Below are 24,367 nucleotides of genomic sequence, written 5' to 3'. Positions count from 1 at the left end.
GGTTCCAAGTGCAGCGCCCCGGGGTTGCACCGGGCTGCTGGGGCGCAGTGGGGGGCTGAGAGAGAGACGGTGGCAAGGGACTCTGAAGCTCCCCTCGTGTCGTGCAGCCACACTCCGGCCGCTCTGCGAAGATGGAGAAGTTTCTGCAGATTGCACCCCACTCTCTGGCCATCGTTCTGGGTCCGGCCGAGGGGCCGGTGCCGGAGAGACCGGGACAGGCTCAGCCCGTGACCCCGGCCCAGCCGCGGCAGCTCGCCCGACATCACATCGGTTACGAGATCTTCGCTGATTTCAAAGCCGAGAACATGCAGCACTTCTGGAATAAGAAGGTCACGGCCGCCGTGGCCGAGACCTTCTTCTTGGGCTGGATCGACGAGCAGGTCCTGCTGATCCAGGGCAAGGAGGAGCATCTGGAGGTGCTGCGCGAGGGCTGGACGCGCCGCGCTCTGCGGCCGCCCTCGGGCTTCCACATCCGCTGCCTGGGTGAGTGTGGCCTCGGTTCGTCCTGTCCCTCCACAGGATTCCCGCATCCTCATCCCCACCCTCCAACTAGCCAGGTTTGGAGCCCGCTCCCCTGGGTGCTCCGGCCGGAGAGGGGCCGGCGGCGCTCTGAGAGTGCGGGCTTGGGAACTTTCTAGCACTTCGAGCGGGCTCTGTACCTATCACCCCCCAGCTCCCCGCCTCCACGCCTCCCAGCCGGCCCCGCAGGAACCTCCCCGGCTGCGCGGGCGACGCGCGCCCCGGCGGGGCGGTGCCTGGGGCTGGCCAGGTAGGCGCGGGAGGCTCGGCGGCCGTGCAGCCGAGTGGGGTCCGTAAGTTTCCGTTCTGCCGCGTGGTGCGGGTGCCGGGGCGCGCGAGGGCGCAGGAGGCCGGGTAATATGGACAGGGCGGAGGGCGCTGGTTTCGGGTCGCAGCGGGGTCCAGCTTAAGGCGAGAAGTGGCTACCGGCAGCTTCGTTGAGCCTGGGCGGCCCTTCCTCAGAGTGGCGGCTCTGGGGACGCGTTGCGCCTCCCGAGTGCTGGCTGCGTCCTGGAAGCCCGCGCTTCTAGGAAGACGAAGCTGTGGCTTTCGTTAGAAATGTTGTGTGCTTGAAGGAAGGGACCCAGAAAGAACAGAGAAAGGTGTAGTTGTCTTTTGTTAGTATAAGGAAAACAAAATGTCCAGAGAGGGGAGGAGAGCACGGGGGGGGGGGGGGGGCGGATGATGTTCGCGACCGCACGTCCTCCGTTGCCTTTCCTTGCTGGTTTTCATTGCACTTCTTAAATATTTGTCTTAATCTGGTTTGCATCGCTTTTGGAAGGTACTCAGAGTTTTGTGCTTCAGGCTTGGGAACTGAAAGCCCATAGCGTGTATAGGTAGGGATGCTTTACGGAACGATTTGAAGGAAGAAAGCATTCCTTCTAGTCCCATGGCTTAGAAATTCTTCCCTGACATTTTGCGAGAAGGTCAAAAGTTCAGGCTCTAAGCGACTTGTAAAGGTTTGCAGCCTTTCTCCGAAGGATTAGCTTTTACCTGCTCACGTGTCTTCTGTGCATCTGGCAAATTTATAGTGTTTTTACTTTGTTATGCTTTGTTTGTTTCTGCTTAACAGAGATTTTGTTTTAGGCAAAGCTTCCCTTGAATTGTTCAGAAAAAAAAAAAAACACCCTAGTAATAGCTTTGTCTGTTGTGGGTTTTGTAAAAACCTGTGTTGCATTTGAAAAGGTGCTTTAATTTCCTCATTTTCTGATTTTAGCACCCTCAGTTTAGAACCCTCGGTTGAGTCCCTGTAATTAAGCCGCCTTCCTAAAGGGACCGAGCTCACTGCCTCCGAGACTTGATCTGTTTTAGTATTGTAACATTAGAAAGTAAGACTACATATAGTCCTGTTTAAGGACTGTTTAGCTGCTTCCTACAGCATTTTTAATAGCTTTCTTTGGAAACTTGTCTTCATGCTTATTTTGTTTCTTTTTAGTTTGGAAAATGTCAAACATATATGAAAGTGGTATCGTACTAAAATTGTCATCTTGAAGCCCTGTGTGCCATTATCCAACCTCAAAATTTATGAACTGCACAATTTATTTAATCAATACCCCCATCATCACTGCTGCCATTGTCTCAAAATCTGAGCTGTAGGTAGAATATCTTTTTTCTTTTTTGAAATATTTGAGAGAGGAGGGAGAGAGAGAGAATGAATTTCTTGCTGGCTGGCTCATTTCTCACATGCCTGCAACCCAGTTGAAGCCAGACCTCCATCCAGCTCTCCCACCTGGGTGTCAGGGACCCACGTTCTGGAGCCGTCATCTCCTGTCTCCCAGGGTGGCCATTAGCAAGAAGTTGGGATCCAGAACAGAACTGGGACTTGAACCCAGCACTACAACCTGGGATGTGGGGCATCCCAGGGGTCATCTCACCCTCCAAATCAGGTGCTAATTTCACCCATGAATACTTCAGTATGTTCAGGTATTTTTAAATTTTTCATTTCCTCTGCAGGTGTAAACTCCTAGCCAGTGGTGATCCACCATATCAAGCAATGAGGACCATTTTGGAGAGTTTGCAAAGTTCCAAATTGGGCAGGTGCTTGTTGGGACGACCTGGCCTGAGCTGTCTCAAGCTGCCTGGAAGCTGGTATACTGCTCCCGCAGGTCTCAGCCCTGACCTCTGTACCATCATGGGAAGCAAAGGGAGGTGTTACAGTTGAGGCATCAGCTAGAGGGGCAGGGGTGCTGGGACCCCAGGCTGCCACTTTCTCTTCCGTTGCCCCTGGGGGTGAGCATTCTTTACTGTAATTCTGATTAGGCTTCAGAGATGATGGTCCTGCAGAACAGCTGGGGAGATCTTAGCCTCTATAAAATTCCTGAGGTAAGCGCTGAAGGAAGTCCTCTGCAGACTTCCTCATTGTTCTGTTGCCACAGCTTTCGTTGGGCTTTGAAATTCCACGGATGACTGGCTCACGGTCATTATTCTCAGCCATAAAACTTGTAATGACAAGTTCACTTGCTCAAAAAAAGAAAAAAAAAACAACACTTGGGTATCTTAGGGAGAGACAGGCTGAAAGTCTACTCTGAAAAGTGTGGGGAACATTATCACAGGAAAACCATTGAATTGGTCTGATTTCTATGCAAGAACAGGGATCAATTGTTACTTTTAATTCTTTATTATCAGTAGTGAATTCTTTTATTGATTACATTGCATTATGTGACATAGTTTTATAGGCACTGGGATTCCCCCCCTCCTCCCCAACCCCCCCCCTCCCCAACCCCCCCCCTCCAACCCCCCCCCATGGTGGATTCCTCCACCTTGTTGCATTACCACAGTTCAAATTCTGTTGAGATTCTTTCATTGCAAACATCTACCAAGCATAAAGTCCAGCATCTTATTGTCCAGATGAGTTCAACGGTTTCTTGGAGAGACCATCTCTGGTCTGAAGGTAGAGCCAGCAGAGTATCATCCCAAACAATTAAAAGGCCCGACATTACATCAGTAATAATTTCTAACGTTATGGAATTAGTTGACATGGTATTGAGTAACCAATATGTTGAAAGAGAAAAAAAAAAGAAAAAAAAAAGAATGCAAGTTCTGAACCAAGTAGTATGTTTTTTGCCGCAGCTCTTTCAACTGATCCTCCTGTCTGTACTACATATATTATTGGGTAGTTAAATATGTACTTATATATAATTTTAAAATATTTATTATATATATTATAAATGTAATTATAAATGTATGTATATTTCAGGGGCTGGTATTATGGTGGAGCAGGCTAACCATCTGCTTGCAGTGCTTGCCTCCTCTGTTGGTGCCAGTTTGAGTTCCAGCTGCTCCACTTCCATCCAGCTCCCTGCTTATGGCGTGGGAAAGGAGTAAAGATGGCCCATGTCCTCAGGCCCCTGCATCCGTGTGGGAGACCCGGAAGGAGCTCCAGGTTTTCAGCTCTGGTCATTGTGACCAACTAAGGAGTGAACTAGTGGATGGAAGATCTCGTTCTCTGTCTTTCCTTCTGTGAATCTATCTTTCAAATAAAAATAAATAAACCTTTCATATATATGTACATGGATATATTTCCGAAGCAGAGAGAGTCCATCTGCTAGTCCCCTCTGCAGTTGCCTGCGGTGATGCCAGTGGCCTGGCTGAAGCCGTGGATCAAGGTCCTCAGGCCAGTCTCTTGTGAGGGGCAGGGGCCCAGTCCCCTGACCCATCACCTGCCACTTCCTAAAATCCACCAAAACAAGAAGAATCAGGAACCAGAAAAGAGTGTGAAGCACAGGGACCTCAGGGTGGCACATGTGTCATAACTACCACGCCAAACGCCCTCTGCTCTGGTTCTTTCTTGTTTTGTTTCTAGCTGATTATTCCATGGGTGTGAAACAGGCAAAGAACAAGACAGAGAAACATTCCAGAAGGCATTATACTCCCATTTCCTAGCTTGAAAGAAGCTTATCCATCGCCAGTTGGCCTCTGACATAGCTGGCAGATAGGCACCGGTTGAGGTGCTGGATAAGGATTCCTCCGAAGTCCTGGGGTTTTTCAGGTGCTGTCTCAGACCTGGATGGAGAGTGGTGATGAAGTGGTTCCCAGAGAGTCGAGGAAGGCAGGCTCTTGGCTTTGCTGTTCCCAGATGTATGCCCTGACTCAGCCAGGGGAGGGGAGGCTGGCTGTAGGAGCACAGGGGGCGGGGCGTTACAGGTACCCCCTGTGCGGGCCGGGTGAGTCAAGGCTGCACACTCACCCACAGCAGGACTTGTCAGCAGGTAGGGTTGTATCTTGAACTTGACACATATGCGTAGAAATAACCAGCATTTTGGTTCCTGAGAATTTCAAAAGATATTTGGATCTTTGGTGAAAAAATTACATCGTTTCTTTTCTTTTATAGTAGAGACTTTAAAATTTTTATTTTATTTCTATTGGGAAGGCAGATTTATAAAGAGAGGAGAAACATAGAGAAAGATCTCCCATCTGCTAGTTCACTCCCCAAGTGGCTGCAACAGCCAGAGCTGACCTGATCCGAAGCCAGGAGCCAGGAACCTCCTCTGGGTCTCCCGTGCTGATGCAGGGTCCCAAGGCTTTGGGCTGTCCTCAACTGCTTTCCCAGGCCACAAGCAGGGAGTTGGAAGGGAAGCGGAGCAGATGGGACATGAACTGGCACCCGTATGGGATCTTAGTTGGTTTCAGGGTGAGGACTTGAGCCACAAGGCTACCATGCTGGGCCCTAAGTGAATTTTTTTAAAGATGTATTTATTTGAAGACAAATTTACAGAGAGAAGGAGTGATAGGAAGAAGGAGGGCAAAAGGGAGGGAGGAAAAAGGAAGAGAGAGAGAGAGATCTTTTATTGATTGTTCACTTTCCAGATGGCCTGGGTTGAGTTATGCTAAAATCAGGAGCCTGGAATCCTCCAAGTCTTACACGTGGGTGTTAGGGGCCCAAACACTTGGACCATCTTCTGCTGTTTTCCCAGGTGCATTAGGAGGGAGCTGAAATGGAAGTGGAATAGCCAGGACTCAAATCAAGGCTCAAAGGAAATATCAGCATTGCAGGTAGCGGCTTAATTTTCTGTGCCACAATGCCAGCCTTCTGCTTGCTCTTTTACCTTCTGTCATGTTATGAAGACCTCTCAGAAGATGACATTGTGTCCTTGAACTTTCCTGACTCCAGAACCATGAGTCCACATGAACTTCTTTTCCTTATAAGTTACTCAGTCTCAGGTATTTTGTCATAGCAACAGAAAACAGGCTAGGGATGATAGGTATCCCTCCAAGGACAACTCATTGGTAGAGGACAGGGCAGCTGGAATGAGTGTTGGGTTGGTCACATCTCCTCTCAATGGCCCCTTGGGTGGTGAAGTAGACACTGGCCAGGGATAGTGGGGAAGCAGGTGGAAATCAGCCTGATATAATGAGGGAATAGAGAAGAAAGCCTGAGGGGCTTGCCAGGCCAGCTCTGCTGGAGTCTTGAGGCTGAACCTCTGCAGTGAGAAGGCATGAGTGTCCCATAGAAGTATAGAGTAACAAACTGGGGTTGGTAGAAAATCCAGAAAAACCCAAGATGTGGGCCTCACTCTAAGAGATGGACAAGGAAGCCAGCACTGTGGCATGTCAGGCTAATCCTCCACCTTTGGCGCCAGCATCCCATGTGGGTATCACATGGGATATGTTCTGGCTGCTCCACTTTTGACCCAGTGTTCTGCTTATGCCCTGGGAAGGCAGTGGAGGATGGCCCACCTTCTTGAGTCCCTGTGTGGAGGCTCGGTAGAACCTCCTGGCTCCTGGTTTGGAACTGGCTCAGCTCTGGCCATTGCAGCCATTTGGGGAGTGAACCAGTGGATGGAAGATCTCTTTGTCACTCCTTTGCTCTCTTGTCACTGTGACTTTCAAGTAAAAATAAATGAATATTTAGAAAAAGCCAAACTTGCTACTAAGGCTAGTCATTGAACAATGTTGCTTTTAAATAGGTCTTATGAACTTAAAGCGAGTCATAAAAACATTTTTATGAATCACCTCGCCGTGACTCAAAGACATTTTCAGCAAAGGTGTGCTGGGTGAGCCTGTAAGACACGAGGCCTTGCTGTGACAACTGAGACTTTGCAGAGGTTTCTAAATTTCACTGCTGCTGCTTGAATCCGATCTGTTCATCCTGTGCTTGTTTCCTGTGGACTGACTGAATTTAAAACAAACTGCATCTCAAGGTACATCTTGCAGTTACTGTCAAGTTAGTCTCTGAAAAGGATTGGAAACCCAGGAAGGGCATTTGTATCATGTGCTGCAGTCTGGTTCTGGAAAAAAGAAATCATGTATTTTGAGAGTAAGAAAGCCAGGGAAGTTTGCCTCGTGCAATGCTAAATGATTTTGAAATTTTCAGTGTGTGGGCTGAGCTCTAACACAGTTTCCTGGAGCTTAGAGATTGTGCAGGGTCATTATACTTGGTTTATAAATTTGTAAAATGAGTTAAACCTTTATCACAGCTGTGGACTTGATATTGCAGACCATTCTTGATTTGATAGAAGCAATTATCTGGCATATAGTTCATCTCCACGAAGATTGAGTAGAGATATTATAAGGTATAAACTGTGGATCTATAATCTATTAACTTGTAATATACTATAATATGTGTATCTAGAGCTCTCAGTCTACTTTCTGTTGCTACAACAGCATACCTAAGATTGATGGAGTTCCAAAGGAAGGGGGTTGGCATGAGCATTTATCCTGGTTATGAAAACACTAGTAATGACGTGGAGTGTGGAGTGCCTGCAGTAGAGTGCCTGGGGTGTGGTGCTCTGGCTCCTGACTCCATCTTCCTGCTGATGCAGACCTTGCAAGACAGCAGAGATGGCCCGAGTGATGGGTCCCTGCTTTGTCAGGGGAGGCCTGGCTGGGTTCCTGCCTCCTGGCTTTGACCCTGGCTCAAACCTGGCTGCTGAAGGCATCTGGGGCATACATTGTTAGATGGAAACTCTCCTGTCTCTCTATTTCTTTTCCTTGTTGCCTCTTAAATCAATAAGTACAAATTGAAGAAAAAGAAAACACCAGTGTTTTGGTTCACCGTTTTGGAAGTTGAGAAGTTCCAGATCAGGTGACTGCCTCTGGTAAGGGCTTTGTGCTACTTTGACTCCTGGTGGAGAGCAATAGGGCAAGCTGGTGCACTTAAGATTCATATACAATCTCTTCTCAATCTTGTGTGAAGGTGTTGTAATTTTCACAAAGGAGAGCCATTGCTTGCTAGAAAATGACTTGTTTTTGTAAACAGGATGCCACTTGCCACTCCTTGGAGCCAGTGTGTGGATTGTAAGCACGTGGTAGACATCACCACATTTCATTTCATCCTTACAGGGCAGTGCTAATGTTACCTCTAGAGAAGGGGTGGGTTGACGTTCAGGAGTAGCCCCCCCCCCACATACACACACAAGCAAAAGCTTCAAATTTCAACATAGTAATTTGACTCCAGAGGCTGAGCTGTTAACTTTTTTTTTTTTTTAGATTTTTTTTTTTAATTGGAAAGTTAGATATACAGAGAGGAGGAGAGACGAGAGGAAGATCTTCTGTCCACTGATTCACTCCCCAGTCACAGTGGTCAAAGGTGAGCCAATACAAAGCCAGGAACCAGGAGCCAGGACCCTCTTCCTGGTCTCCTAAGTAGGTGCAGGGTCTTAGGGCTTTGGGCCATCCTCGACTGCTTTCCCAGACTACAAGCAGGGAGAGCTGGAAATCAAACCCAGGTATGTTGTGGGACATAAACATCTTAACCTCGTGGCTGAACCCCTGGACTCAGTGTCCATCCTGATGAAGATGGTTTTAAAGCAGGGGATCAGAAGATGGTTGTAGAATAGTGTCAGTGCTGGCTGTATATTCAGCAAGGTGCCAGACAGGGGCCCTAGGAAGCAACTGAGTACACATACATACGTAATATAATATGATATCTCAACAAGTCGAAATCCACATGTAGGACAAGCCTTTTACAATTTTATGAAAGATTCATATTGTGAAAAAATATGCATGGATTTCAAAAATTTTTTATAACAAAATGAATGTATCTTTTTATTTGCTTACCTGTATATGTTTACTGGAGGGGTGGCAGAGACATCATATCATATCTTATCATATCATATCTGGTACATTTGTTCTTATTTGAAGCTTCTTTAAGTATCCCATTACCTTCTCTCACATTTCCTTTGCTTTCTGCCTTTTGTTAGATTGGCTACCTTTTTTTTTTTTTTATCCCTTTCTGTAGTTTAGAATGAGGCTTTTCCAATTGTGCAAAATGATTAGTCTTAATTCTCTCCAACACACCAAGGACATGTAATAAAAGTGAATTAGTAAAATAAAATATGAATAGAAGCTTATGCTTAAAAACTTTTAAATTAACACATAAAATTGTGCAGCATGTTTGTAGGACTCCATGTGATGTTGCTGTTATATGCACATTATGTCATGTTAAAATCAGGGTAAGCATATTTGCTCATTTATCATTTCTTTGTGGTGGAAACATTCTGGATTTTCCTTCCTTTCTTCCTTCCTTCCTTCCTTCCTTCCTTCCAGAGACTTAGAGTTCTCTGTCAAGTTGCTGAAACACTTGAGAAATGCTTCTCTCATGGTAGATTTGCAGCAGTTTGTGGACCACTCTCTGTCCCACAGAGCACTCTAAGTAAGACTGACTTAGGATGTTGGGATGCACTGAGCTAAGCTGCCTCCTGCAATGCTGGGATTCCATATTGGAATTAGGACGGAGATCTCCCATCCTCTGTTAACCAAATAGCCTCCATAGTCAGTGCTGGGCAGGGCTGAAAGCAGGAGCCAAGACTTCATCAGGGCTCGTGCATGCACCTGGGCCTTCTTGCACTGCTTTCTCAGCTTGAGTGTCTCCTGTGATCTCAGTGGAAGTGGGGGAATGTGGGAGGGAGGTAGCAAAGGTGTGAGTTGGTGAAACCTTCACTTTCTGCTCCAGGAACTTCCTTTGGGTGGTGGTGTCCTGCACCAGAGGCTGCTGACGTTAAAGAGAAAAGAAAATTCATGAACTCTTGTTAAAGCCAAGTACAGAAGGCTTTATTCAGAACCATGCCAGAAGGCACAGGGGCCATTGCCTGGGATCTTGAAGTAGGGAGTGGGATAGAGTGATCTGAATGGAGCATGGGCAGGTGGGATGAGAACCATGGATGGCTAGGCACAAGTGAGTGGCTGGGCACCACTGGGTGGGGAGTCACTGGGCGGAAGCACCAGGCCGTCGCGGAGGTGGGGGTTTGTTTCAACCACCGCAACAGGGTTTTTATTGCTGGAGAGAGCCCAGTGTGGTCAGACTTCACCTGGTGGTGGGAGAGGAATGGGAGTGGCCAGCTGCTGGGGGAGGGGGCTCCTCGTCGAGCTGCCTTTGCAGCTGGATTTTCCCAGGAACAGGATAGGTGGGCCCAGAACCTGACTCAGGCTGGGTCAAGCAGAGAACCTTTGTCATTGTCTGGGCTCAAAGGACCCGAAAGAGGTGATGTGGGGGTGCATAGCCAGTGGTACCCGATGACTCTAAGGAGACCATGTCAGGGCTATTTGGAAACTGAAATTTTTATATATGTGTTTTAGTTTGCCAGTTTATATTGTGTCAGTGTCTTAGTCCAGGTTCTAAAAGCAGAAAGGTGAGGGATTTTGGCATTGTCACTGAGCTAACCTGGTTCACAAAGCAAACAGCGCCCTGGGGCGATTCTAGAAAGAGCTTCTCAGCTGTGTCAGGCTCCAGGTGGGTGGCTGAGGCTCAGGCCGCCCTTGGGGCGAGGGTGTTGGCTCTTTTCACTCTCTAGCTTCCTATGGAAGAGACTGTTTCTGTTTGAGACACAGCTGTCAAGGAGTAAATGAAGACAGGAAAGGGAACGGAAGCTTCTGGTCACAGGCAAGTCCTCAGTTGGAAGTTCACAAAGACAAGAATCACGGGGATGCTGGTGGCACTGACCCAGCGCCTTGTGACTCACCAGAAGGTACTGCCTGTGCAAACACGTCCCATTTCTCCCTTTCCTCCCCCTTGCCGCTTTCCTCTTTACAAACGAAGCGCTTGGTGTATCTCTTTGATGCCGTGGAAAAAAACAAGGCTCAGAAAATGCTAAGATTTCTCTGTTTTCTCAAAACTAGCACCAGAGTGTTTTGTTCTGAAATTTTTGTGACTGAATCTTTTAAGCCAGAAGTAAAAAGTCTGGATTCTTCAACGCTGAGCAGTGTGTGGCTGTGTTGTATCTGTATTGAAAGGAGAAGGGCAGATTGAGCCAGAACATTTAGCTGTAATTTGAATAAACTCTACTTTATGTACTCCAGCCGATGATTACTCGATAAAGTCATTTTATGTGCACTGCGTTCTTCATTTTTAACATTCCAAGGCAGGCTGGTGTCTTGGTGTATGTAGCAAGCTAAGCTTCTGCCTGCAGCACTGGCATCCCGTATGGGCACTGGTTGAGTCCCAGCTGCTGCACTTCTGATCCAGCTCTTTACTTGTGGCCTGGGAAAGCAGTTTAGTATGGCCCAAGTCTTTAGACCCCTGGACCCCTGGCTCCTGGCTTCAGATCAGCTCAGCTCTGGCCATTGCAGTCATTTGGGGAGTAAACCAGCAGATGGAAGATCTTTCTCTCTGTCTGTCCTTCTTTCTGTGCATCTACCTTTCCAATAAAAATAAATCAATTTTTTTTAAGATTGATTTATTTTTTATTACAAAGTCAAAGTCAGATATACAGAGAGGAGAGAGACAGAGAGGAAGATCTTCCGTCCGATGATTCACTCCCCAAGTGAGCCGCAATGGCCGGTGCGCGCTGATCCGATGCCGGGAACCAGGAACCTCTTCCGGGTCTCCCACACGGGTGCAGGGTCCCAAAGCTCTGGGCCGTCCTCGACTGCTTTCCCAGGCCCCAAGCAGGAAGCTGGATGGGAAGTGGAGCAGCCGGGATTAGAACCGGCGCCCATATGGGATCCTGGCGCTTTCAAGGCGAGGACTTTAGCTGCCAGGCCATGCTGCCGGACCCAAAAATAAATCAATCTTTAAAATAAGTTTCAGTGGCAGAGATAGAAACAGAGACAGAGATCTTGCATTTGTTGCCCGCAACACCCAGGGCTGGGCTGGCTGAAGTAAGTTGCCCAGAACCTTGTGGGAGTCTCCCGTGTGGGTGGCAGAGATGCAAAACTTGATCACCTGTCACATCCCAGGATGCACAATAGCAAGAAGCTGGAGGAAGTAGAATAGGCAGGGTTAGAACCAATCAGCAACTGAGCTGTTGCATCAAATATCTGCCTCCAGTGCCTGAAAAAATGTCTAAGCTCTGCAAATGATTTAGATCTGCTTTAAAAAAGGACTAAAATTGCTGGTGCACCTTTAAGTGATTTTTGTCTTCCATCCTCTTTTCTTACCATTTCTGAGTAATTGTTAGCAGGAGCTAGTTGTGTGCTGGCAAAGCTGGCATGCCATGCTGGAGTGCCGGCTCAGGCCTTGGCTGCTCTACTTTAGACCCAGCCTGCTGCTGTTGTGCCTGGGAGAGCAGAGGACGAAACACAGCCCCTTCTACCCACATGGGAGGGCAGGATGGAGTTCTGGGCTACGGGCTTCAGCCTGGCCCAGGTCTGGCCATTGTGGCCTCTTAGGGAGTGAACCAACAGATGGAAGATCTCTCTCTCTCTCTGTGTCTCTCCCTATTTCCCTGTCTCTCTGCCTTCCAAATACTTATTTCAAAATAAAATAAATATTCCTATTCTGAATATTAATAGGTTGACTTTTGAATAATAGATTCAAAGTATGGGTGACTTTTCTCTATATTTTAGGTTTTCATTGATGAGAAAGGATATGACCTTGAGCAAAAATTTAATAAGAATAAAAAGACTTTATTTTAGAAGTCTTTCTTTGGAGGGTGTTATACATTCCTTCAATTAAAAAATATCCTATGAGGGTGCATTTGTGGAGAAAATGTAAGTTTACTCCAAAGAGGGTTAATATTAGCAAAATATTACCAAATATATCAAGTTCATGCTAATTATGGTTAACAGCAGATACTAAATTCACTTGAGTTACAACACTGCTTCAGAAATTAAGCCTTGGACTGTACATTTTCAGTAAGTTAAACAGTGTTTTAATTATATTGCAATTAAAAAAGTAAATAAACCGGATAATGAAGCAAATCCAGAGAGACGAGTCTGTTCAGCTCTTTGGCAAGCAAGAGAGGAAGTGGATTGCAATTTTATTGTGGTGGAAAGGGACGAGTTCTTCCTCTGTCACTGAGAGGAAAGGGTGTAGAGTGAGATAAGGGTTAGGAAGCAATGGACTTCATGACTGATGCTCTTCTACCCCAGGCTGAGGACCTGGAGGCAAAAAGCAGCACTTTCTTTGTTTTTAAATATCTGTATTATTTATTTGAAAGACAGAGTATCAGGGAAAACGAAAAAAAGACAGAAATCTCTCATCTGTTGGTTCACTCCCCAAGAGGCCACAATAGCCAGGCCTGCACCAGGTCACACCCAGGAGCCAGGAACTCCATCCAGGTCTCTCATGTGGGTGCCAGGGACTCAGGGACTCCCTGGCCCCTCGTCAGCTGCCTTCCCAGGAGCTGGATGGGAAGCAGAGCTGCGGAAACTGGAACTTTCGCTCTGCATGCTGGTCCCACGTGAACCCTTTTTAATCAGCCCTCTGTAACCCTGCAGGCTGAGATAATATCAACAATACGATACCCTAAAGAAAATGGAAAAGATGCTGGAGAACTCTCTTGAGAAAGTAGAGGAAGATGTCATGACCTACACAACTTGTATGTGCATATTCTAAAACTTGTGCTTATATTATTGGATATGAGGATACTACAAAAAGTTTTTAGAAATGAAATATTTGTTTTGTTGTAAAAGATTTTGTAATGCATGCATAAGAAGAATCTTCAAAATGTTTGTGAGAAATGTGAATTGTGAAAAAACTTCACATTCTTTTGCATAGATTTGAAAGGTTTTTTTTTTGACTGCAAAACTTACTATTCAATTTTGTTTCCTGTGAACTTTTTGAAGTATCTGCCTGTATTACGACACATGAACTGATAGCAGGTTTTTGCTGATGTGATGTCTGCCTGGAACTGCTTCAGCTTGCAGCTTTCAGCACCAGCAGGTGCCTCACTCTGTGGGCGTGGCCATGCCATCTTTAGACTGCTGGGTCAGTTGAGTAATTCCATGAGGCTATGTCAATATGGTTTCATGAATGGGTATCAAAAGGAAAACTGAATATTGTGTTTGTTAAAAAAAAAGAGCAATGATACCATTTAGCTGCAGTCATAAAAATCTTATTAAAGAGTAATGAAGACCAAGTGGTCATTGTGGAGCAGGGAGTTAAACTGCATCTTAGGGTTCCTGCATCTAATACGAGGTGCCTGTTTCCAGTTGCAACTCCTCTGTTATTGAATTTTGTTACAGCACGAGGTGATGTCTCTAGCATTTTGGCTCCTGCTACTTGTATGGGAGCTCCAGAAGAAGTTCTAGACTCTTAGCTTTGGTCCAACCCAAGTTCTGGAGGTGAACTAACAAATGGAGCACTCTCTTTGTTGCTGCCTTTTTAATGGATAAATAAATCTTTAGAAAAGATGATCAGAAGTTGTTGGAGGAGATAGGTATGCTTGCCCTGATTGGACATAAAGCATAGGTGAAAATATTATCACGTGGTACTACTTCCAAATTGTGTGTGTGTGTGTGTGTGTGTGTGTTTGAGAGAGAAAGAGAGAGAGAGTTAAAAACATGCAGTTATAAAATGATAATTTTTTTTTCTGAAAAAACCTACTTTTCCATACACAAGATGGGATGGAACAGCAATGCATGATCAGAAATCTGAAAGAACTGAAAGTTTCATATTGCATGATCCTTGAATTGAGAAGATAATGGTTTCGTGAAAGGCAGTGTCGTGGAAGTGGCATGTCTGCCTCTGCCAGGAGCTGTTTGGGAAGGAAACGGGGAAGCAGTTCCAGATGAGGACTCGGTTCCGCTCTGTGGCACGTGCTGCCACCCTGGCTGCTGAGGACAGCTGGGAAATAACTCAGGATTTGGGAACTCTATTAGTCTGTTGGTCTTCATCCCTCTGTCTTTTTGTGTCTTCATTAACAAAATAAATAATGAAAAAGCCTAGCAGGCATATTTTTGAAGGTATTTTCTACTCCCCCCCCCAACTCATGCACCCGTATGTGCTGTTCTGCTTGTTTCTCTGTCATCGCTGGCTTCCAAGCAAGCAGCAGAATGTGTGGTTGTGGAGGAGCTGGCATTGTGCTTTTGATGAATAAGCATCCTCAGCATTTAAAAAGTGTGTGATAAGAAAAAATATCTGTCTAGGGTTATTATACATTTTTTCCTTTGGAAATATCATAGCCTTGATATTCTTGAGTGACATTTCATTTTGAAACTCCAGGTGGAATTCCAAGAGGCCATGGTATGTTTTATGCTTACCCAAGTTGGCATTGGTCGACAAAGCTGGAAAAATACTGCCCCCGTAGGTCACAAACAAGAAGAGAAGGTTCTTCCTCCATTTGACTTGCTGACCTGCAGGCTGTGCTGTTTTTCCATGCAAACTGCTCTTAGAAAAAGCGATGGTAGGATTATGTTCGTTTTCTTTCTTTGAAATCATTTATTTGAAAGGCGAAGAGTCAGACATGGACACAAAAAGTGAACTCTTCCGTTTGCTGGTTGGTTTTCCAAATGCTTGCAACAGCTGAAGCCAAATTCTGATCTCTCCAAACGTGGGTGGCAGGGATTCAGCTGGTGGGGCCGTCGACAGCTGCCTCTCATGGTGTACGTTACTAAGGGAGCTGGAGTGGGGATCGGAGCCAGGACTCGAACCCAGGGTTGTGATCTGGGATGTGAGTCCCAAGCATGTTTCAGCTGCAGTGCCGAATGCTCTCCCCAGAGTTAGACTCTTAAGCAGGGTAAGTGAATGTTCTGGAAAACAGTTGCTCAATGCTGTTGAGATTTAGGGTGCTAAGAGAGTGTGAATTACGGCCCCAGTATCAGACTTAAAGGGAAACTCTGAAAGACTTTAGCTGTTGAAAAGGAGTCTGTTTAGTTTCCCCTTTACTCTGTTTCTGGTTGCAGTTAGAATCTGGCAAAGTCAGCCTATTTTAATTTCATGGTGAAAGTGATGTTCCACATCCAGGTGACCACTCACCTGCTCGTGGTGTGTCTCTCCCTTCGTGGTTTTTGCCTTCTTCCTGTCCTTGGGGTCTTGTATAATATAATAAGGAGCTGGGCCACCCTCCTGCCCTGTCTTTCCTTCCCTGGGAACCCTCTAGCGCCCTGAGCAGTGTGTGTCCTTCCCCTACCTGTTGCCACCCCTCTTACGGATGTCTTTGTTGGGTGGTAAGCATGGTGCCCTGTTAGGAGCTGTGCCTGGGGTCTTGTGTGTTCATCCTCTTCTGCCCCTGTAGTAGCTATGAGGTCTTGGAGGAGTCTCTAGCCTATGGGATGATTGAATAAAATAAGAAATACCAAGGTAGCCATTTGTTCCTTATCCTGTTGAAGCTGGGCTTTGGATACATGAAGCAAGAGTCTTTGTTTTTAATGGTTCTCAGCCATTTGCCTGTTCATACATGAACACTTATGATTGTGATGTAGTGTTGGTTTATGCATCTTGCAAAAGAGATTTGCAACCTTGGTTTCCCAGTTTGTGGTCTGTCTGAGTGACACAGGCAAATCTGGCTGACTGTCACAGAGAAGCCCCTGGGGAGCTGTGAAACCAGGAGATCAGGGAATGATGCAGGGGTTTTCTCTGCGTGCCCCTGTGGATCGCCAACCCTCTGTTCCTGATGCTAAAGCAACAGATTGTAATCTGATAGACTCTTTGGCTTTTGCCTGGTACACAGAGGCTTGGTTGGAACCCTCCCTTGGCCGGATGCCCACGTGTAACCCTGTGTTGCTTCACGGAATGCAGCTAATGGCTTCATTTCCAACCCCCCTCGCTTGTTTTAATAACTGGGAACCTGTACGAGCAGGTCGATCTTTTATAAAGTACAAACGAAACGTATTATTCATGCCAGAGCATGGCAGGCTGGTAATCTCTGCAAAAGATTGTCATTCTCTTCCGACTCCCCCCTGGGGGTTTCCTGTCACCCCCACGACTGGGAAGAGAGTGTGGGCGAAGGCAGACCCCTTGCTTTAAGGTCAGGTTCCCATCTTCGTGCCTTTGTCTGTGTTCTTGGCTTTGATGTTGCAGGTGTGGGGCCTGGGCCTCACCTGGAGACTGGAAAGCAGGTGGATCCCGGTGGGGGTGGGAGTGGGGGTGGGGAGGGTAGTTTGTCCACTGCAACCTCAAGGTAGCAGTGCCCCAGGGGGTGGAACTGCTCTCCCTCCCCTCTGTCTGAGGCCCCTGCTTCACTCAGCCAGTCTGTACTTCCATAGCCCTGCCTGGCTACATTCTGAGTCTTGCCTTTAAGAGGCTTAGGTCGCAGCGTTGGAACCCCCCAAACAGAAAAGGGAAGTGGAGAAAGCTGATGTGGCCTGGGTGATGTTTCACAGCCAGGCTGTCCCGCTGCAGCCCTGGTGTTGGGACCCTGACCTCCAGAGTGCTTGCTGCTCACACTTCCTTTCTGCTTCCGGGCAGGCCTGCAGGCTCTGGGTGGTGGTGTCTTTGCCACCCATCTATCCACCCACCCACACTGGACAGGGGCCTCAGAGCCAGTGAACTGGGAGACCCACAGGCATCCTGGCCCTTGCACAGAGGACAGACCTCACTGTTGCTGAAGGAGTCCAGGGGTGGCTGTGGGACGCAAGGATGGCGGTGGGGTGGGGTTGGTAGGTGGGGGGGGGCTTCAGGCCCGTGGGCACTGTGGGAGGCAGCAGATGGTGACTCAGGTACTTGGGTCCCTGTCACCCTGTATGGGGGACCCTAATTGAGTTCTAGATTTTTGGCTTCACCCTGGCCCAACACCATTTGTTGCAGACATCTGGTGGAGGGTGGTGGTGGGGGGAGAGTGAACAAGCAGATGAAAGATCTCTCTCTGTGTGTCTTTTTCTGCCTTTCAAATAAAGAGAAAATGATTTTTTTTTTTTTGAAAAAGAATGAGTTCAAAAAGGCTACTGTTTAATGACTGTTGTGGTCCTAGGGAGCTAATTCAGGGTCATGAACTTGGAAGCCACTCTCCCCCGCGCCTATGTAGTCCCTTCTGGTACCTGTGATGCTCACCCATCATCACCTGGAACCTGAGAGAGAGTGGTATTACATCGTTGCATAACCATTCTGCTCCCAAGCCCCCATAAAGGCCAATGACAGGGAGAAGCTCGCTCTCTTGGCCCATGGTCTGGCACTCTGACTCTTGGCCTCTCCAGTACCTGCTTGCTCTCTGGGTTTCCACAGACAGGCTCCAAGGACAGGTGGCCCCTGAGCATGGTCCCTGTATGTTTGTATTCCTCACCCTCCGTTCACTGCTTGCGGAGTCAGTGAAGATGTTAATGCTAAGATGATTTGTAGTTCTAATTTGTGTACCTTCAAGAGTTCCAGGAGAGGTGAGGCCTAGCAATAATGGAATATGAACAGAGAAGCCAGGGAAAGGTGAATGTCTGCATCTTTGTAAGTGTGTCCAGGTTGTTCGCTGTATGTCCCTTAGAATAATTTGTATTGCTGGAGAAGCTGGGACATAAGTCTTCAGTTTAATGGAAGTACTTCAGGGTAATGACCATTTGTTCTGCTTGGGGTTTCAACTCAGACTGGACTTGCCACTGGACTTGTCATTTACTAATTTCTCTTGGACCCTGTTATTACCAAGATTGGTTTATAAAGACTCCTTAATATATTCTAGACCTGTCTGGCTTGTCTCTCTTGCACCCTGCAACATGACCATGTGCTACATGTTAGATTCTGAAGTAACCCACTAATACAGCTTGTTGTGTTTAGTTTTTCCTCGAAGCTGCCTCTTGCCTGCATGCTGGCAGGGGCTCAGGTTCAGATCATCTGCTGTGGTCTCTGGTCAGAGACTCACGAACAGGCGCCCCTGTGCCTGCCCTGCAGGGACCCTCCCACTGGGGCCCCGCTTCTCATTATACCTGTGCTGCATCTCACCAGTCCCCTTGGCCCTCCTGGGCACCTGTAAGGGACACTTCAAAGCTGTAGCCAATCCATTTTCCTTCCAACACAAGTTTAATTTTCTGCCTCACTGTGGTCCCCTTCCCTGGTAAAGGCTGTCACACGGAGGCCATGATTGTGCAAGAGAAGCCCCCTGCATGGTGCGAGGCTTCCCTTCCCACCCACCTCACATGGCCCTTTGCCCCAGATGCCTGGAAAATGTGGCAATGTGGAATTCTGCTGTTCTGCTATTTCTTGCCTCCTCATGGTGGTTGGTTATGGTGACTCATCAGACATGGGGCCCGCCAGAGGTTATAGGAAAGCATGTCTTTCCAGATCCTAAATCAGAAACAGTAGTGCCTTGAAACAGTAGACCACCCCCCCATGTCCATCTGATCTTCCTGGACTTGCAGAAGTTTGACATTTTCCCTCATGAGCCAATTTTCAGTGCTGTTGACTCCCACAATTACTTCTGGCTTCTCTTTGGCTCCTGTACCTCTTGACTGTAAATGCTCTAGGGGAAGGATTTGGTATTCTGACACATTTTTGCTGTAAAGGGTGGTGTTCGACCTACGTGAGAAAAAGACTGAACAACGGGCTGACTGTGTCTTTGCGACACAGCCTCAGGTCCTGATCTTTCCCCCAGATACGCAGATGGGTCGAGCCATGCATTGGGTGAGATCCACGGCCAAACTCCCTGCGAGCTGTGATTTCCACGAGCTGCCTCGTGCTGGGTGGCTGTGAGCTTGGGAAGGTGTCACGTGTTAAAGTAGCAATTCAGCAGTTTGGCCTTGCCGTCTTGTTGAGCTTCAGTTCATAAACTGTCACCTACTTGGAATTAATTTTTTTTTTCGATTAAAGAGTCTGATAATGAGTTTTGACTGGCTTGGAGGAGCAGAGTTTAAACAGTGATGTGTTCCCAGTAAGTTTTGCTTTCCCCCACCCTGGATTAAAAAGCTAACAAATATTCTTCCCACCTCCTCGTGTTGTCTGTTTCTTAATATACATTATTTCTCTCCTTCCATGGTAGTTTAAGTCTGTTTTATTTTCTTAGGCATGGGCTTTAGGTAATCTCCTTGGGTAAATTTCAGTTATATCTGAAAAGAAATGATCATCCTTGAGAGAATTAAATGTCATTGTTTGACTGTAGAAAAAAGCAATCTACTTGTTGACAAACAGTAAGCCAGGATTGTATTTATTTCTTTTTAAAGATTTACTCTTATTACAAAGTCATATATATATATATATAGAGAGAGAGAGAGGAGGAGAGACAGAGAGAAATAGCTTTCATCCGATGATTCACTCCCCAAATGACCGTAATGGCTGGTGCTGCGCCAATCCGAACCCAGGAGTCAGAGGCTTCTTCCAGGTCTCCCAAGTGGGTGCAGGGTCCCAAGGCTTTGGACAATCCTCGACTGCTTTCCCAGACTACAAGCAGGGAGCTGGATGGGAAGCGGGGTTGCCGGGATTAGAAGCGGAGCCCATGTGGGATCCTGGTGCGTGCAAGGTGAGGACTTTAGTTGCTAGGCCACGGCGCTGGGCCCGATTGTATTTATTTGGCTGGCAGGTTGCCCTTCGGAGGGACAGCAAGAGAGGACGGTTGCTTTTTTTTTTTTTTTCCTATGTGTGCAAGTAACGGTGTTCGAGTACTAAGTATTCAGTGAGTGCTCATGACATGACCTGCAAAAACTGGGTACTAGTGTAACCCATGCATTTGCCCTCAGCACCTCGGGCTCCTGCCTTCACCATGTGCCTCGCACGGCTTTGTGGAAGCACAAGGGACAGGAGTATGCACACAGCCTGGTGTGCACAGTGTGCTGATGCCTGGAAAAGGCCCACCAGGAGATCTGGGCTGCGACTCTTGCTCTGCCCTGTTCTGTGTGGGATCACCAGGAGTCTCTCGTCCCTGCCAGCACATCCAGACAGCCCTGCCTGCCCTGCAGGACCTGGAGTCAAGGGAGGATCCTGGTGAATCCTTGACTCATAGGGGCGGAGGAGGCTGCACAGCATAGACCCATTGCTGAAAAGAGGTGGAGATGGGCCTGAGGACTAAGGATCACTCTAAGTGCCAGGAGAATAGTACCCATTCCCAGGTAGCTGGGCTGTCTTTTTCTAGTTTGCTCTGCTTGAGGAGCTGCATCTGATTGTCCAGGGAGAAGGTAGAGAGGAAAGGAGGCATCCTAAAGAGGGGGTGGCAGCTGGAGGAAGCCTCCCAAACCATGAGGAGCAGCCAGGCCCAGGGCCAGGCCCTTGGCTCACGGTGCATATGGCAGGATCCCTGCAGCTGTGCCTATGGTGGTCGGGACCGAGGCTTTGGCCCTGGGTCTGCAGGCAGCCTAGACAGGCAGAGTGAAAACCAGCAGCCTCCTGAATTTGTCATCGTGGGTGTCTCTCTGGCTGTGATTGGGGAACACTTGGCTTCCACCATTCCCCTGGTGCAGCCATCTGCATTTGTCACCAGGCTACTGCACTGAGCCCCGAGCAGTCACTTTCTGCAGGCTTGGGAAGTGATTTGCTTCTGCTCTGTGCTGTCTGTGCTAAAGGCCTCAGTCTGGAGAGCAACTTCCTGGGCTGACTCTAGGGACTCAGTTAAGTAAGCCAAGGGAGGGCTGGGAAGCTGACCATTTCCTGTAGGGTGCGGTGGGGCGGTGTTAAGTCCATCCTGCAGGAGCCAGTGAGGCCTGCATGAGAATGTGCACAAAGAAACATGCGGAGTTCTCTGAGCACAGAGTGAGTTCATGCAAACATTGTTTCTGCTGTGTCTGAATCCTCCCTCCACTGTGCCCAGTCCTCCCTCTGCTGTGCTCCCTGTGCTGTGAAGGCCCAAAGACCTTCAGCGTGGAAATGGGTGCTGTGTGCTCCTCTCTGTTTTCAGTGAACTTATTGCTGAACAGGCGGTGAGGGTGGCCTTCAAGAAGATGGTGAAAAAATGCTTAGCAAAAGCTATGCAAAAGTCTCACACTTTTTTTTTTTTTGCACCCAGAGGAACTTATTTTTTTAATTCCATGTTTTCATGAATGTTTTGAAATACCTTTGTACTAATGTAAGAGGTAGTAAAGGTAGTGGTGGTAATATCAAATGTATGTTTTTATGATATAGAAGGTGTGCCTCATTGAATCTTTGAAATAAACTTGTATTTGTTTATTTATTTACTGTATTTGAAAGAGAGACAGCCAAAGGCTGACAGACACAAGGAGATCTCTCCTCTGTTGGTTCACTTGTTGGATGCCCTGAACGAGCCAGGGCTAGGGCAGGCAGGAGCCAGGAGCCCAGCGCTCAGCCCAGGTGAGTGGTAGGGACTTGAGTCCTGGAGCTGGCACCTGTTGCTTTCCTGGGTGTCCAGTAGCAGGGAGCAGGGCTGGGACTCAAACCCAGGCATTGCAGTCTGAGTGGTGGGCAGTGCAAGTAGTTACTCAGTTGTTACACCACAATTCCTGCTCTAAATTTGTCTTCCTAAGAGATCACTGTGGCAGGAGCTGTGGCTGACATCAGGTTGAGGGACCGAGGCAGAGTGGCTGTGTGGGTTGTGCAAGGGCACCTGCCTGCCGCTGTGTGTACCCAAGATGCCTGTATGCAGCCATGTACACTTGAAGAGGAAACATTCCATTGTGTTAGGAAAAACGTCGGTCATGTACAGCAACAGAGGGAGTGAGCTTATGAATTCCTGTTTGTTCAGCTTCCCTGACAATCCGTACATGGTCCCGTGTGTTCCACACTATCTCCGATTCCCCCGTCTCCACCCTGTATTATTTTGAAGAAGATCTCAAACATCCTATGATTTCATTGTGAATACTTGGTGTCTCTAAAAGGTGGCTTTTTTTAAAAGTACAGCTTCCATGCCATTAGCACTGCTAAAGCTAGTATCAGTATGTCCTTAGTATCAACTCTCCACTTCTTAAATTTCTCTGACGTGTGAATAAAACATTGTTTTGCAGTTGATTTGTTTAAATCAAGATCCAACTCCAAAATAACCCATTTTAAACAATGATTTTAAAAGCAGAGTGCCTGAAAGTTTTGTGCACTTATTGCATCTTATCTAGCAAATATTTCTCATGAGTGTATATTTTCAAGATGGAAAAGGTACATCCAAGGAGCCGTCAGCTGGCCCCGGTGACTGATGGGAAAAAGCAAAGGGCGTTGGCTCGTTTTGTCTCCTATGTTGTGAGTGTGAGCGAGGGATGCAGGAGTAGAGCCCCCCACAGAGGTAGGGAAAGTGGCAGAGAGGAGCCACCCTAGGCAGGTAAGCTGGGTAAGGCTTGGGCTTTGTGTTCCAACTCTTCAAGCTTGTGAGGGTACTCCAAAAAGTTCACAAAAAGGTGGGATGAAAAGCTGCATTTGCTTTGGTGAAAAGGGTTTTAAAGTCCATGTACGGCTTTTTTTTAAAAAAAAGGTATCAGACACATTTCCATGCACTTTTGGAACATCCACGTTCTGTCCCAGGGGTCTGTTTTCTGTGTTTTCCCTTCAACACCACTTTGCATTTGGTCCTTTTTTCAGTGCCAATGGAAAGCCATCTTCTTGCTTTTTTTTTAAAAGTACTTGATGGAAACTTGGGATGGGAGGGTGGTACACACTGAATGATGACAGTGTCTGAGAATAGTAAATAAAAGTGCTGTGGTAAATCCATGCCTTTAGGACCTAAGCCCAGTGGTGACAGATGGAAGTTTTTAGATGGATGCGTTGTCATTCACTGTGGGTCTGTGTACTGAAAACATCTTGTCCACTGAGCAAGCGGTCACAGAGATGGGGAAAGGCCATCCCTGTTCGATCATTTGGCTCACTTTGAAATCATTCCTGTCTTTGAGGACCTGGCTGACTTCAAAGTGAAGTACCATGTTTTACCTGGAACCTGATGCAACATCTATTCATATTTCACTAAGATCGCCCTTGAAAGCTGGACAGAGAATTATGGGGTTGTTAGGAATGTCTGTCTTTAAAACCCAACCCACTGTTGTAGACATATGTGTTTCATCAAGTAGATTTAAGTTGTAACAGGCATGAGAAATAAGTGGTTCAAGCTTTGGTGCCAACCAGTAGATTAGAACGATTTGCTTATTTCAGCTGTTTTATAGCACTATTTGTGACGTTGGCTAATTTTCCCCGCAGAGAACCTTGCCAACTAACGTTAACAAGCAGGAGATTTACAAAGTAAACTTGTACCATCTTTCTCTCCAAAGAGCTTGTATTCCATCTAAGAAAAAGTATCGTGCTTTTCTTTGGCTGGGGAAATGGCATTTGATTTATGTCTGAATAATTGTTGCTGCTCATTTTAAGTTATTTTCAAAGTTGAATCATAAGGCCACTGGATTTTTGTTTATTTATTTTGTGAGATACATAGTTCTTCGGGATTGAGTTTCAGACACACAAGTCTTTCAGAAAAATGAAACACATTAATCTCTGTATTTGATAGTCTTCAAGACTGTGGCAGGATTGAGCGTTGCTGTAGGAGTGAAAGAAGAAAATGTGCAAAAAAGACTATTTCTGTTTTTGTTACAAAGCTCAGTCCATTGCGTTGCACTACCTTTTTTGCCCTTGCAGACATTTGCAACGAAAATATCGACCAGCGCCATTGTGTGCCATAACCCAGAGTTCCCCACTCTTCTTGCCTGGCTGCTCATCTGTCTTGTGCTTCTGTCCTGAAGTATAAGTCACTGTTGTGGAAAGGCTACTCAACACATTTTACACTGCATATAGAAATCAGTCCCTTTTGAGCCATTGGGCCAAGTCCTTCCTGATTATGGTCCTATCTCAGGAGTTCATGGTTTTATAGGCCAATAAATTCACCATGATTTTCAGCCAGCTTGACTTGGAGTTTATATTGTCTGCTGCCCACATAGCTACTTGACCCTGCTGGTGAGGAGCTTACTGAGTAGACCTTGGGTT

The 24,367-nt window shown here is 46.9% G+C and overlaps 1 protein-coding gene across 2 annotated transcripts in view; it reads left to right on the top strand.

Moving 5' to 3' along the window:
- Positions 1–74: 74 nt before the first annotated feature.
- The window catches only part of STOX2 (storkhead box 2), a 207,038-nt gene continuing 182,745 nt past the window's right edge, over positions 75–24,367 (top strand). For both annotated transcript variants that reach the window (XM_058669944.1, XM_058669946.1), the window contains exon 1: positions 75–483. In XM_058669944.1, coding sequence (XP_058525927.1) covers positions 132–483 — 352 coding nt within the window. In that variant the 5' untranslated portion in view covers positions 75–131. The remainder of the gene's footprint in view (positions 484–24,367) is intronic.

The sequence above is a fragment of the Ochotona princeps genome, chromosome 11 (assembly GCF_030435755.1).
Source record: "Ochotona princeps isolate mOchPri1 chromosome 11, mOchPri1.hap1, whole genome shotgun sequence".
Taxonomy (NCBI): Eukaryota; Metazoa; Chordata; class Mammalia; order Lagomorpha; family Ochotonidae; genus Ochotona; species Ochotona princeps.
Note: the sequence above shows the minus strand (reverse complement) of the source record. Positions and strands in the feature narration are given on the sequence as shown.